Source organism: Phyllostomus hastatus, unplaced genomic scaffold (assembly GCF_019186645.2).
Source record: "Phyllostomus hastatus isolate PE091 unplaced genomic scaffold, TTU_PhHast_1.1 phas_contig_948, whole genome shotgun sequence".
Classification (NCBI taxonomy): domain Eukaryota; kingdom Metazoa; phylum Chordata; class Mammalia; order Chiroptera; family Phyllostomidae; genus Phyllostomus; species Phyllostomus hastatus.
In genome coordinates, this window is record NW_025333993.1 from 6,418,718 (window position 1) to 6,431,687 (window position 12,970).

General features: G+C 51.0%; 1 protein-coding gene and 1 pseudogene across 1 annotated transcript in view; one reads left to right on the forward strand and one right to left on the reverse strand.

The window, feature by feature from the left end:
• The first annotated feature begins 222 nt into the window (after positions 1-222).
• Positions 223-12,970, forward strand: part of VPS26C (VPS26 endosomal protein sorting factor C) — a 41,168-nt gene continuing 28,420 nt past the window's right edge. Inside the window, exon 1 of the mRNA XM_045852370.1 lies at positions 223-364. Within this exon, the coding sequence (XP_045708326.1) occupies positions 308-364 (57 nt within the window). The 5' untranslated portion in view covers positions 223-307. The remainder of the gene's footprint in view (positions 365-12,970) is intronic.
• LOC123827926 lies at positions 3,448-9,011 on the reverse strand (annotated as a pseudogene).

Genomic DNA, 12,970 nt, shown 5'->3' on the forward strand with positions numbered 1-12,970 from the left:
CAGTGACAAACGGGCTAGAAGTGGGGCATTTCCGGAGTTATGACTGTTTCAGCGGAAGGGGTGGGGCCAGGTTGGCCTCGCCCCTCACGCCCGGCGTGGGCGTGACGAAGAGTGACAGTCCCTCGGCCCACCCCTGCGCCGGAAAAAGGAAGACGGGGGAGCCGATCCGGAGTGGGACGCGAGGTCACGTGACGCAACTGCCCGCGGACTGTAGAAGGGGGCGGGGCTGTGCCCGAGGGAGGGGTCGTCTCTCTTGCTCCTCTGGTCACGTGTGGCAGGAAGTGGCGCCTGCAGCGGAGTTCTGGAGATGGGGACCTCCCTGGACATTAAGATTAAAAGAGCAAACAAGGTTTACCATGCCGGGGTAAGTGGGGTGGGCAGGCCTGCAGATTTTGTCATTTCCACGATCCCCTGCACATCTGATGTCCCTGGGCGGGGCAGGGGCGCGCCGCCAGGTGAGTCCCCGTCAGGTGCGTCTGGTGCGTGTAGGTCTGTCTTACCGAGAGGCCCCCCCGAAGGAGTCGCCAACGTGTGTGGGGAGGGTGTGCGGGGCCTAGGGGCCGGCGCCGGGGCTGCAGCGCCAACCGCTTGGCTCCTTGAACATCTGGCTCCGCCTTGGGTCCCGGGCTGGAGCTGTCGCAGTGTGCAGCACTGGGGGCGGAGGAGCTCGATGATCGCGCGACCGGTTCTTCCACTCCTAAGGTGACTGCAAAGGTGTAATGAACGAAAGGCAGAATTCACCTTCAAAACGGAAATATGCATTTCAGGCTGCAGTCAGCTCTGACACCATGCAAAAGTTACTCATTTCTCTGGTTTTATTTTTTGAATAACATACAAAACGAGTGGCATATTAAAATGCAAGTCCAAAAAATCTAAACTATGCCATCAATATTTTTTCTGCTACTGGCCGTTTAACCGCCTTGGGCCTCATTCCTTATTTGCAAAATGAAACTGTTGCAAGATTCCCTGATTCTAACTCGGGGAATGTCAGCCCTTCCTCTTCGCCAGAAGCAGTCACCCTGGGGAATTTAAAAATGTGCTTGTCCACGTCCCACCCCAAGGAGACCAGTGATTCCAGTGTGCGGCGGGTGTTGAAATCACAGGTGCTCTCAGGCTCTGCGGAATAAAACCGAGAGTCGTGACCAGTCACATGAATGCAGCTAGATCTGCAAAGGGATAGAATACCCGGCAAAGACCATGAATGGATGCTAAAAGCCTTGGGTTCAAGGTTATTGGGGAAATCCGATATTTGCACAGACTCAAATAGTTAACCTTCATTGCAGAGGGAAAAGGCTGCATTTATACTGGAAGAACATGGTTGTCCCCACACGGACCAGCAGGGAACCCCACCTCACCATCACCACTAAGGAGACTGACACATTTTCTGGTGTAACAATAGAGGGTTCTAGCAGGATGCACCGAGGAGGACACAGCTCACCTGGGCAGTGTTCCTGCCGAAAATGTTGAACCTAAACCAGTTCAGGAGGAAACAATTGGGCATTGCCAAAATTCAGAACATTTTGTTAAATAATTGGTCTGGATCCTTCAAAAATGTCAATGCCATGAAAAAAGGATTTTTTCTAGATTAAGAGACAAAAGGGATATGATGACCAAATACAATGCATAATTTCTGGTAAATTTGAATGTGGGCTATATAATAAATAATAGTTTTGTATTGGTATTAAGTTTCCTGAATATGATGTTCATTTTGATTTCAGAGGAGAATACTGAAATATATAGAAGTATCACAATTACTAAATTTTAAATGGTCCAGCCATAAATTGTGTATGATGCTCATGCACCCTCCCACATGTGACAAGAAAAAAAGCACGTCTGGCAAAATATTAATTAAAATATTAATTGGTGACTCCAGTTGAATGCTATATGGGTCTACTTTGTATTCTTTTTAAAATAACATCTTTACTGAGACCCAATTCAAATACCATAACATTTACCCTTTAAAGTATAGAATTCAGTGGTTTTAGCATATCTGCAGAGTTGTGCAACCATTATTATTATCTAATTTTAGGACATTTTCATCATCCCAAAAAGAAGCCATTAACAGTCACTCATCATCCTCCCTCCCTGTCAGCCGCTGGCTGTCACAGCTGTATTCATTCCTTTCTGTCTCTGTGGATTTGCCTGTGCTGGGCATTTCACATGAGTGGAATCCTACAATGTGTGGCCTTTGTGTCTGGTTTCTTTCACTTAGCATGGTTGATTTCAGTGTTTATACATATCCTAGCATGTATCAGTTCCTCATTCCTGCTTATGGGTGAATAATATTCCATCGTGTGGATATACCACATTTTATTTATCCATGCATCTGATGATGGACATTCGGGTTGTTTCCACTTTTTGGCTATTGTGGATACTGCTGCTATGAACATTCTAGGGCAAGTGTTTGTGCAAACATATGTCTTCATTTCTCTAAGATAGATACCAAGGAGGGGAATTGCTGGGTGACATGGCAACTTTCTGTTTACCGTTTCGAAGACCCACCCGCCTTTTCCCAAGCACCTGCACCACCTTACCCTCCACCGGCAGTGTACGCCGGTGACAGTTCTCCTCTACTTTGTATGCCCATAACCTTTCTTGTAGCTTGGAAATGTCAGAATAAGAATTGGGGACAGTAGTGACAGAAGACCAGATACATTTCGCTTTAGTACTCATTATTTAACATGTTAGCACATTCCATTCAGAGATGTTACTCTAGCTCAGATGCTGAGATGTTTTCTGTGGCTTAAAATATGGGACAAGTAATAAAAAGCACACTTAGAAAAGATTCGAGAAATGGAACCATGAAGTTGACCCAGCCGAAAGCCTTACACAGCGGGGACCACTCCTGTGGGTGTATCAGCTGTGTCCACCCGGTGCACAGTTTGTGGTGCCGTTATTGGGACCAGAATCTGCAGTTCCTGGCTTATGGCAGTGTTTCTCAATTTTCAGTCAATGACACTAAATGTATTTTAAAGGTGATCTTATATGACAATTGTAAAAGAAAAAAACAGTATAACCTCCTAAGTAGCTGATACTATTTTTTTAATTGAGCAAGAATCTGTTAACATTTTATTTTTTGTGTGTTCAATACCGTGGGACAGGACTGTAAGGATGAAAAACTCAGTCAACAACTGCCTCACAAGGGGTAAGAAAATGAACTCTCAAACCACAGAGAAAGAACAGTTCTTTGTGAACTTCATAAAGGACTGAATGGACAGCTGACATCTGCTAGTGATGATCTGGTGATACAATTTGTCCAGTAGCCGAACAGTTTGTTTTGATTGTGTTTTCTGACCAGAAGAGGTCATTAAAGGCAAAGCCCAGGTGACACTGCACACGCACCAAAAACGCGGTCACCGTGGGCCGTACTGCCAATGAAATAGTATGTGAACAAATCTTTTTCTGGCCCAGAGAAGATAAAAGAAATAGCACCCTGCACACTTCACTCTACAAGGTGAATTTCCCTAGAAAGAATCCAGTGAAAGTGGCTGCAATTACGAGCAGAAGTAAAGGAAGAGAGCTGGTGATGCCATCTCTGAAGTGTGCAGTTGGGGGTTGAGCCAGGTGTCTCTGAGCGTGCTACCTTTCTGAGCCTGAAGCTTTCATCTCTCAGGTGTCAGTATTCTTCTGATGGCTTCATTATTTTTCCTTGAGATGTTTTACACTTTTCCATGAGTTTCTTTGTTTCAGTATCATTGAGTGAAACACTGTGGTTTTGGTGTGGGTTCATCTTCTTTAGATACATTTCACAGAACAGCTTTGTTAGTTTCCATATCAGTTGATGTATCATTTTCATTGTGCATTTTAAAAACACATCCCAATTTAAAAGATTTTATTTATTTATTTTTAGAGAGGGGAAGGAAGGAAGGAAGAGGGATAGAAACATCAATATGTGGTTGTCTCTTGAGCACCCCCTACTGGGGACCTGGCCTGCAACCCAGGCATGTGCTCTGACTAGGAACTGAACCAGTGACCCTTTGGTTCATGGTCAGGGGCTCAATCTACTGGGCCTCACCAGCCAGGGCCAAAAGCACATCTCAATTTAAAATCCATTAATTCATTGGATTTTGCCTCCTTCCCCACAGCTTTTGTATCTGAACTGTTCGGTGGAGCAAAAATTGCCTGTACCATAAACTTGTGTTTGCTCTTTTCGTTGGGAGCACAGTCAAAAGGCATTACTGGCCTGGCTGGCCTAGCTCAGTGGATTGAGTGCAGGCTGCAAAACAAAGCATTGCAGGTTCGATTCCCAGTCAGGGCACATGCCTGGGTTGCAGGCCATGGCCCCCAGCAACCACACATTGATGTTTCTCTCTCTCTCTCTTTCTCCCTCCCTTCCCTCTCTAAAAAATAAATAAGTAAATAAAATCTTTAAAAAAAAAAGGCATTTCTGAAGCGGTCACAGTTGACCTTGGGCCTGTAACTCTGCTGTTGGGCCTCACACGGTACGGAGAGGTGCTGTGGTCTTCACTTGGAAACATACTGTTCTCTCCGATGGATTTCGCAAGTAGATTTGTAGCGACCACGTCTGTGAAGGGGGCCTTTGTGTTTGAGTCCGTGGGAGGGTGGAGGACCAGGATCTGCTTGTGCTTCGCCTCGGCCCCAGAGGCGGACGCCGTTGGAGAGACAGTGTGGGGGGTGGGGAACTGCTCGCTGTGGCAGTTTGCTGGCTGGGGACAGGGGACAGGGGACAGTGGCGGCGACGGCTCTGATGAGCTCTATGATGGGGACATTTCACGGCTCCTGCACCCAAACGCCTGCCACTGTGTCCCTGGGTTGGCAAGCCGCCTGCTAGGTCAGCAGCTCCGGGTCTCACAGTTGACTCAACCCCACACCACTGGGTGCTATTTTTTTAAAGTCCCCCCCCCCAAAAAAAAAGTCAAACTGATAAATCTGATCAGGTGAAAGAAATACATACCTAGACATGTATGTGCCTGTGACTCATGTGTGAGACTCCATGACCTGTGGTTCAGGAGAGGTGGAGCCCGTGGTCGCACTGTCATAGCTGCTTCCTAAGCCCTAGGGGGCAGGACCTAGGCTGGCCAGTCACTTGATGAGGTCTCAGCGCCTTGGATAGTGATGTTTCCAGTGTAGCTGGCACCATGGCTGTGCGAGGGGCGGCCTCTCTTTCCCACCCTCCCTCCTCGTAGCCGGCTGCAGGTGGAACAGGTAACGTAGGAGTTTTCCGTGTTTTCAGCACATCTCAACCGCACTGGTAACAATTCACTTACTAAGGACTTGACTCACAGCGGGCAAGCACAGCACCTGCAGTTCTCGCGGTTGGCTTGAGGTGGCTGCCACCTGTGCTGGCCTGACCCTTAGGTCGTAAACGATTGTTGCTGAAGTGAAACGTGTTTGTCCACATGACGGCACAAAACAGCCGTATGTCTGCTGAGGGCTCGGCAGACGCTGGTGTGGGGCTCTGCCAGCCGAGCGGCGCCGTCCTGCCGGTGAGGAAACCGAGGCCTGCACAGGTGGAGGGGTCGGCCTGCGACCATCCAGCTGGTGCCCGAGTCTGGGTTTCAGTGCTGGTCAGTCAGGTTTCAGAGCATGGCTGTCCGGCAGTATTGTACCTCCTTCCTAGGAGCTGCCGCTTCTGTGCACGATGGAGGAATTTTTTTTAAGATTTTATTTATTTACTTCTAGAGAGGGAAGAGAGGGAGATAGAGAGAGAGAGAGAGAGAGAAACATCAATGTGCGGTTGCTGGGGGTCATGGCCTGCAACCCAGGCATGTACCCTGGCTGGGAATCGAACCTGCGACACTTTGGTTCCCAGCCCGAGCTCAATCCACTGAGCTACGCCAGCCAGGGCTGGAATTTTTAACGTAGGAATAGTTATTATTGATTTCCCGAGAGTGCTGTAAATAGCCCTGGAAAAAACCGTATGACTTCTACTCAGAACACGTGCTCATTTGGTTGCTGCGCTGCAGAGTCTCTCTTCGTTGTGGACGCATTTGAAAACGGCTCTGGTTCTGTTTGTCACCAGAGAACCCAAGTTATACTTCGGTTTAACACTGACATTTGGGTTTCTTCCTAGAAAAAGATGTCCACTGACAAAAGGACAGAATATTTTTTTTTAGTCACAGTGGAATGAGTTTTAAAGATATAAACATAATGTATGCCAAATTAACAACATTTTATAGAAGGCTGGAAGTGAAAAGTTAAGTCTTTCTTCCTCTTTCCAACTTTCTTTCCTGTCCCTGGGGGTATCCACTGAAGTTTGCATACTGTTCTAGACATTTCTCACGAGCAGCGGTTGCCCGTGTACGTGCACTCACACACACTGCTTGTTCTCTTTGCTTAACAACGTGTCTTTGTCTCGGAGACCTCTCCTGACCACATCCTCATCCGTGTCATCCTTGTTTAGATCGTAACTTAGAGCAGAACCATTCAGCCAGTGTCTGTGGGTCTCCCGAGGCCTGCCGGTCAGCAGAGAAAGAAAGGCAGGTACGGAAAACTGGGGGAAAGTGCACGGACAGTACGTGAGGGCATAGAGCAGGGGGTGGTCATTTCGGGGGAACGGAGCTCCTGGGTCTTTGTTGAGGGGGCCGTTCTTCCATCGAGTGAGTTCCGAGGTCCGAGTCTGCTCTGCACCCCTCAGCAGCGTTGCAGCGTTGGGACAGACACAGTCACTGAGGATTCGATCGATGCTCACGTGTACGGAAGGGGAGGCACTTCCCCTCCCTGTCCGGTTGAGGAGAGCGGGGTCCGAGGATATTTCGATAAGAGCGGATATTTGGAATTATGTCCTTTCACTCCAAAGGGCAGGACGCCGTGTGCTTTCTCTGCGTCTTAATGCTCCTCTGCCGCTGGAGAGGACGCCCACTCAGAGGGTCTGCTGTGAGGATTGGGTGAGATGGTGTTTGTAGACATTTATTGTAAAGAACAAACAGCGTAGGGAATCTAGTCTCAATAGTATTGCAGTACCTATGGTGCCAGATGGGTGCTCGACTTACCTGGGCACTCACTTTGTGCGGTCTATAAATGCCCAGTCACCATGTTGTACACCTGAAACTAATGTAATATTGCATGTCAACTGTAATTGAAAAATAAGTATTATATTATTTTTAAAAAGACATTTTTTATAGGTTCTGATTTGAATGGTAGGTGGTAGAGATGCCACTAAGCTCTTCCATGATGTCCTCGCACACTGAGGACTGCTCTGCCTGCCCCCGTGCTAACGAGGTTGTCGGTACGCCCTCCAAATGGTCTGGTCAGGGCTTATCAGACGCGTGACAGATTTTTGGATGTCGCTTCCCGGTGGACGTGGAGCAGGGAGGGCCAGTGACTGAGGCGAGCCGATGACAGCACTTCTGGCGCTGGAGGCTGAGAGTGGTCCGGGTGGTGCTGTGCGCTGCTGTGCTTGTTGCAGTGCGTGTGTTCCCGGCCAGAGCGTTTGACTCGCACGCATCGTGAATGGATGTTAGGTTTCCAGCGTGCTAGTTCTTAGTTGAAAGAACTCTGTAGTAGATGTGTTTTGTAATGTAAGTATAATTCATTTGTTTTTACAAATTCAGAACGTTTGACGTTCTTTAATCCGGGTACATGTACTCATGAAAATGACACTTGAATCCTATGGTTGTGAAAAATGTAAGTAAGAGACTTGCTACCCAGCGTCGCCAGGTTTCAGTGATAAGGGATTTCTGTTTGTATTTGTCCTACTTGGCTTCCATGTAATTTCCTGTTAAAAATAGTAAAAAGGAAAAATCCCGTATCTAACATTCATTATTATGAAGAAAATTGTAAAGCTAGAATGGTATTTTTTTTTTAAAAAGTGTAACTATTTTACTTTCTAGTGCTGGATTCTTGGTACATAAATGGTTAATTATAGTGAATGCTATGGCAAGGACTTAGGGTATAAAGATACAGACCTTTGAGCCCTGGCCAGTGGCTCAGCTGGTTAGAGCTTCATCCTGTGCACCAGACAGTTGGGTTCGATTCCTGGTCAGGGCACTCCCCTAGGTCACAGATTCGATCCCCGGTGGGGGTGCAAGTGGGAGGCACCCAGTCCGTGTCTCTCTCACATTGCTGTTTCTCCCCCTCTCTCTCTACCTTCCTCTCTATCTAAAATCAGTAAGTGTATTAAAAAAAACAGAACTTTGCTCTGGGAGGGATCTCATTTTGGGGGAGGTGTGAACCTTTTAGAAGACGCAGTCGTCCTGACTGGCGTAGCTCAGTGGATTGAGCGCGGGCTGCGAACCAAAGCATTGCAGGTTCGATTCCCAGTCAGGGCACATGCCTGGGTTGCAGGCCATGACCCCCAGCAACCGCACATTGATGTCTCTCTCTCTCTCTCTCTCTCTCTCTCTCCCTTCCCTCTCTGAAAATAAGTAAATAAAATCTTAAAAAAAAAAAGATGCAGTCATCTAAACTTGCAGTTGGCCTCTCTTCCCACTCGTGGTTCAGTACTCCCGAAGAGGCTTGTCTCCGAAACCCCCTAACCATCATGTGCTGCAGGCCAGGCATTCTCAGAATTACCCAAGCCTGTGGGAAAACTGGGGTGCGATAAAAGTACCGGGGCAGGTCTCCCTGTGGTGTGCGGTGCCGCAGACTGGCCGCCAGCCGCAGCGTCGGGGACTCCTGCCTGACCACTGCGGGCGTGTCCCCTCCCCAGACGCTGCAGCCTGCGGGCAAGTTTCAGCGTGTCGGGGGCACTCCGGACACTTCTAGGCTCCAGACTTTGGCAGGATAGTTGGGTTTTTCTCCGCCTTCCTTTCGATGCCAAGCCTCCAGGCCACACCCCCTGACCTTGCATCACCCTGGGTCCGGCCCTGTGTGGCCGCCTTCGCCTTCTGCCCGGCTCCAGTGGTGATCGTCCCCACGCCAGACTCCCAGCTGTGCAGCCCCAGGCTGGAGAGCAGCGGCCCAGGCAGGCTGTGCGGAGATGGCCCCCTCTCCCTCCTGCTGTTCCCCTCGTTGACCCCTTTCCCATGGCCCCCAGCCGTGAGTCCCAAAAGAACCACACTGGTCTCTTCTGGAGCCGGTCCCAGCCCTCGGCTTGCCAGGAAGGTCATTGCTGCTGTCGCCCGGCCTCCCCAGCCCCTCGTCCTCCTGCCCCTCTGAACCCGTGCCCTCCCACTGCCCTTGGTTCTCTGGGCCGAGCTGACCGCTCCTTGGCCGCTCTCTCTCCTGTCCCTCTAACTGCACCTCTGCCCCCTGGCGCGTCCGCCCTCTGCCCTTTGGCACAAGCACCTTCTGGGAAGGTGTCGGCTGCAGGGGTTTTCCGTCTGCTTCCCATCTGCTTCCTGCTGTGACCTCAGCTACACTGGGGAGTCCTTACCCCCTGGCTCTGAAGGCTGCTTCTCGTCACGCAGTCTCTTTAATCAGGCGTTATGCAGGGTCCGGCACAAACAACGCCCCTTTTTCATTACAAAATCATAAGCACGTGATTCTGTAACATAACAGTATCAAGCACACCCTGCGACATTTTAGGTGACACGTTCAAATTAAAACTGTAAATTACTGCACCCGTGTTATTACCCTGCCAACCCCACTCGAGCAGGCCGCGCTCCTGCCGGACCCGGCACGTGACTGCAGTTCTTGCACTCAGCAAGTCCGCGAGGCCACTGCATCCCCGGTCGGTTTTCTCGGCTTCAGTTTCCGTCCGGAAAACGGACTCACTCGTCAGCCACCGGCCGGCTGGGCTGCCCTCCCAGTGAGCACACCACGGCCAGGCTGCGTCTGAAGAACAATGTTAGCAGACGAGCAGCTGACGTGCGCGTGCCAGCGAGAGAAGCGCAGCGTTCCGGAGCTCAGAAATAACTTTGCCCTATTTGGACGGAGGTTTCGGGAGAGGTCAGTCAACGCAGGGACGGGCTCCAGGCCCATTCAGGATCCCTGTGTGTGGGCTCAGGCCGGCATGCGCCCGGCGCACGATGCTGTCATGGTCCTGTACGGGCGCACCATGAAAATACACTGTGTGTGTTTCACAGGTTGAAGATCGTGGCCACCCCGTGTCCGATACAAGCCTATCAGGACACTTTTCCAACTGCATTTGCTCACTTTGTGTCCCTGTGCCGCATTTTGGTAATTCTTACAATATTTCAGACTCGTGGCTACTGTTACATTTGTTAGGGTGATCTGTGATCAGGGATCTTTGATGTTACTGTTGTAATTGTTTCGGGGCGCAAGGAACCACTCCCATGTAAGACGGTGAATTGAATGGATAAATGTTGTGTGTATTCTGACCATTCCGCCGACCAGCTGTTCCCCTCAACCCTCCCTGTTCCCTGAGACACAACAATGTTGAAATTAGGCCGATTAATGACCCTCCAGTGGCCCCCAAGTGTTCAAATGATCGGAAGAGACACCGTCTCTCACTTTAATTCAAAAGCCAGAAGTGTTGAGCTGAGTGAGGGAAGCCCGTCGAAAGCCAAGAGACGCCGAAGGCTGGGGAGGCCTCTTGCACCGAATAGCTGGCCGAGCTGTGCGCGCAAAGGGAACATCCGTGCAGGAGACAAGAAGTGCCGCTCCTGCGAGCACACGAACAAGCAGGAGGAACAGCCTCACTGCCGGTCTGGAGGAAGCTGCAGCGGACCAGGCAGAAGACCGACCCGGCCACACCGCCCCTCACACCAGAGCCCGATCCAGGGGCAGGCCCTCCCTGTCCGCACGTCTGCGGTGGCTGAGAGAGCGAGCGAGCGAGCCGCAGAAGAAAAGCCTGAAGCTGGGTGCGGCTGGCTCCTGGGGTTCGAGGAGGGCAGTGTCCGTAGAACCAAGTGCGAGGCGAAGCACCGAGTGCTTGTGTGGAAGCCGCAGCGAGTCGTGCAGGAGATCAGCCAGGATGACGGGCGACGGCGGCTGCGCTACACAGCAGATTTTCAAGTGAAACGTCCTTACGTTGGAAGAAGATGCCATCTAGAGTTTGAGAGAGTTGACTCCAAATTCGAAAGAAGTTCGTTCTGTGGGTAAAGGCCGTCACACAGATCCGCCTGCCCCAGAGAAAGCACCCGCGGAAAGAAGGGTCCCCTGGTGTGGGAAATCTCACTGCTGTCTTACTTCAAAAACTGCCACCGCCACCCCCGCCTCCGGCACCCCCCCCCAGCCCGTCAGCAGCCATCCACATCCAGGCAGGACCTTCCCTCCGCAGAAAGACTGAGTCACTGGAGGCTCAGATGCTGGTGAGCATTTTTTAGCAGCAAAGTAGATTACATTAAGGTCTGTACTTCTGGTTTTTTGGACATAATGTCATTACACACTTAACAGACTACAGGAGAAACGTAACATATGCACTAGGAAACCGAAAGCCCCGCGGGGGCCCACTTGGGTGGGCGGCTCGGAACCACCGCCAGCACGGCCCCGCTGTGCCTGCTCCGGGGGACGGTCTGTTCCCTCCTGCCGGCAGAGGACAGTTCCGGCTCGGAAACAGTGTCATTCTCAAGGTGACAGAAAATACACCTTTTCATCTCAGATGAAAGTGTTCCTTCACAGACAGCTCAAGAAAATGAGCAATATTGTTTGTTTAGAATATAGGTTTCCCTCCAAATTTTTAAGCACTGAAATGCTTTTTATTAAGTGAAATCTTATATAGAATCCTAATATGTCCATTTTTATAACTGTAATATTTCTTAAAATTGTTTCATAAGCAGATAAAAGCAGAGCCTTTCCATTTGAAGTGAGTCCTTCCCTACCTTTCCAACTCTTCCTCAGATCCCAAAGTGGCTGCTGAGGCGCCGGCAGGGGCCCGGGGCCCAGTGGTTCACAGCTGGAAATGTGCTGGTTATAGGATGTGATGGCCAGCTGGAGCCAGCACCACTGAGGGTTTTGCATACCAACCCATTTGATGTGGTTTAAGCTGAAACTGGAGATCTGTTAAGTCTCAGATATAATGCAGTGCATGCAACTAGGCTTAACACATTTTGCTTGTATTTACTGGGGGATTTAAACCCAAACAGGCAGCCTCCTACTTGACACAGGCGGTAGATCCACCGCCTGTGGCTGGTCTTCTGCCAGTTCCCCCCCGACAGACTGCTCACCCGGGGCGCTGGGGTGCAGGCCAGCAGGCCGCCTCCGCTGGCCTCCTCACAGGGGTCACAGGGCTCCCTGTGAAGGGCACCGTGAGGTCATCTGTGGCCATGGACTGTTCACAGGGAACTCTCCCCAGGGAAGCCGTTCCGAGGCTCCGAAAGAGCCTGCTTCCGAGAAACAGGGCGGCTCCAGCTGCCCTCCGGCTGTCAGGCGGGTTCTGGAGGGGCACGACGTTGGCGCCCTGCTTCCTGATGGTGGCCGGTTCCCCGAGTCCTCGCCTCCCCCCCCCCCCGCCCCCCACGCCGGTGCTCTTACGGTACGCCTGCAGTCTTGGTGTCACACACCAGGCGTGATGGCCACCAGACATTGGCCCTTCCTCTGTGTGATCAGGAAAGACGGTTTCAACCCGCTGCTCTGAAGCCCGCCCCGTCGTCTGGGGGAAGGAGCAGAACCCCCACCCCATGAAAAGTAAGGCGTCGATGAGCAGAAACTCCCTTCGTTAGTCATCAGGACGACGAAACTTTTTATAATTTAAAAGAGATAGTGTTCATTTGACCACATGCTTCCGGTCTTTCAAAAAGGTTTATATTAGTTTTGTAAGTTTAAAATTCATTTTCACTGGCTAAGAAAATGCAGGCGCGTACAGCAGTGTCGGTGTGAGGCAAGAGTCTCCTTCCCCCTCCTCCGGTGCTCTGTCAGCGCGCCCCGGGGTTACACTCGACAGTCCCAGCTCCTGCAGGAAGCTAGTCCGGGGCCCGATGTCACGGGCAGTGTGGCCCAGGGCACTGGACTGGACAGACCCCAGGCGGAGCCCAGCACGGGCATGCTCCGGGCCTGGAGGGGGGAAGCTGGCCCGGCGGCGGCGGCGGCAGAGGGGGCCCGCAGGGCTGCCGGGGAAGGGCGGGCGCTCGGCATATGGGCGCTGGCGGACCCCGTCAGGCAAGGTAGGGGTGTTTTTGATCCTATAGTTTTCCAGAATGTCCTATAAACGGCACAGATATGATTA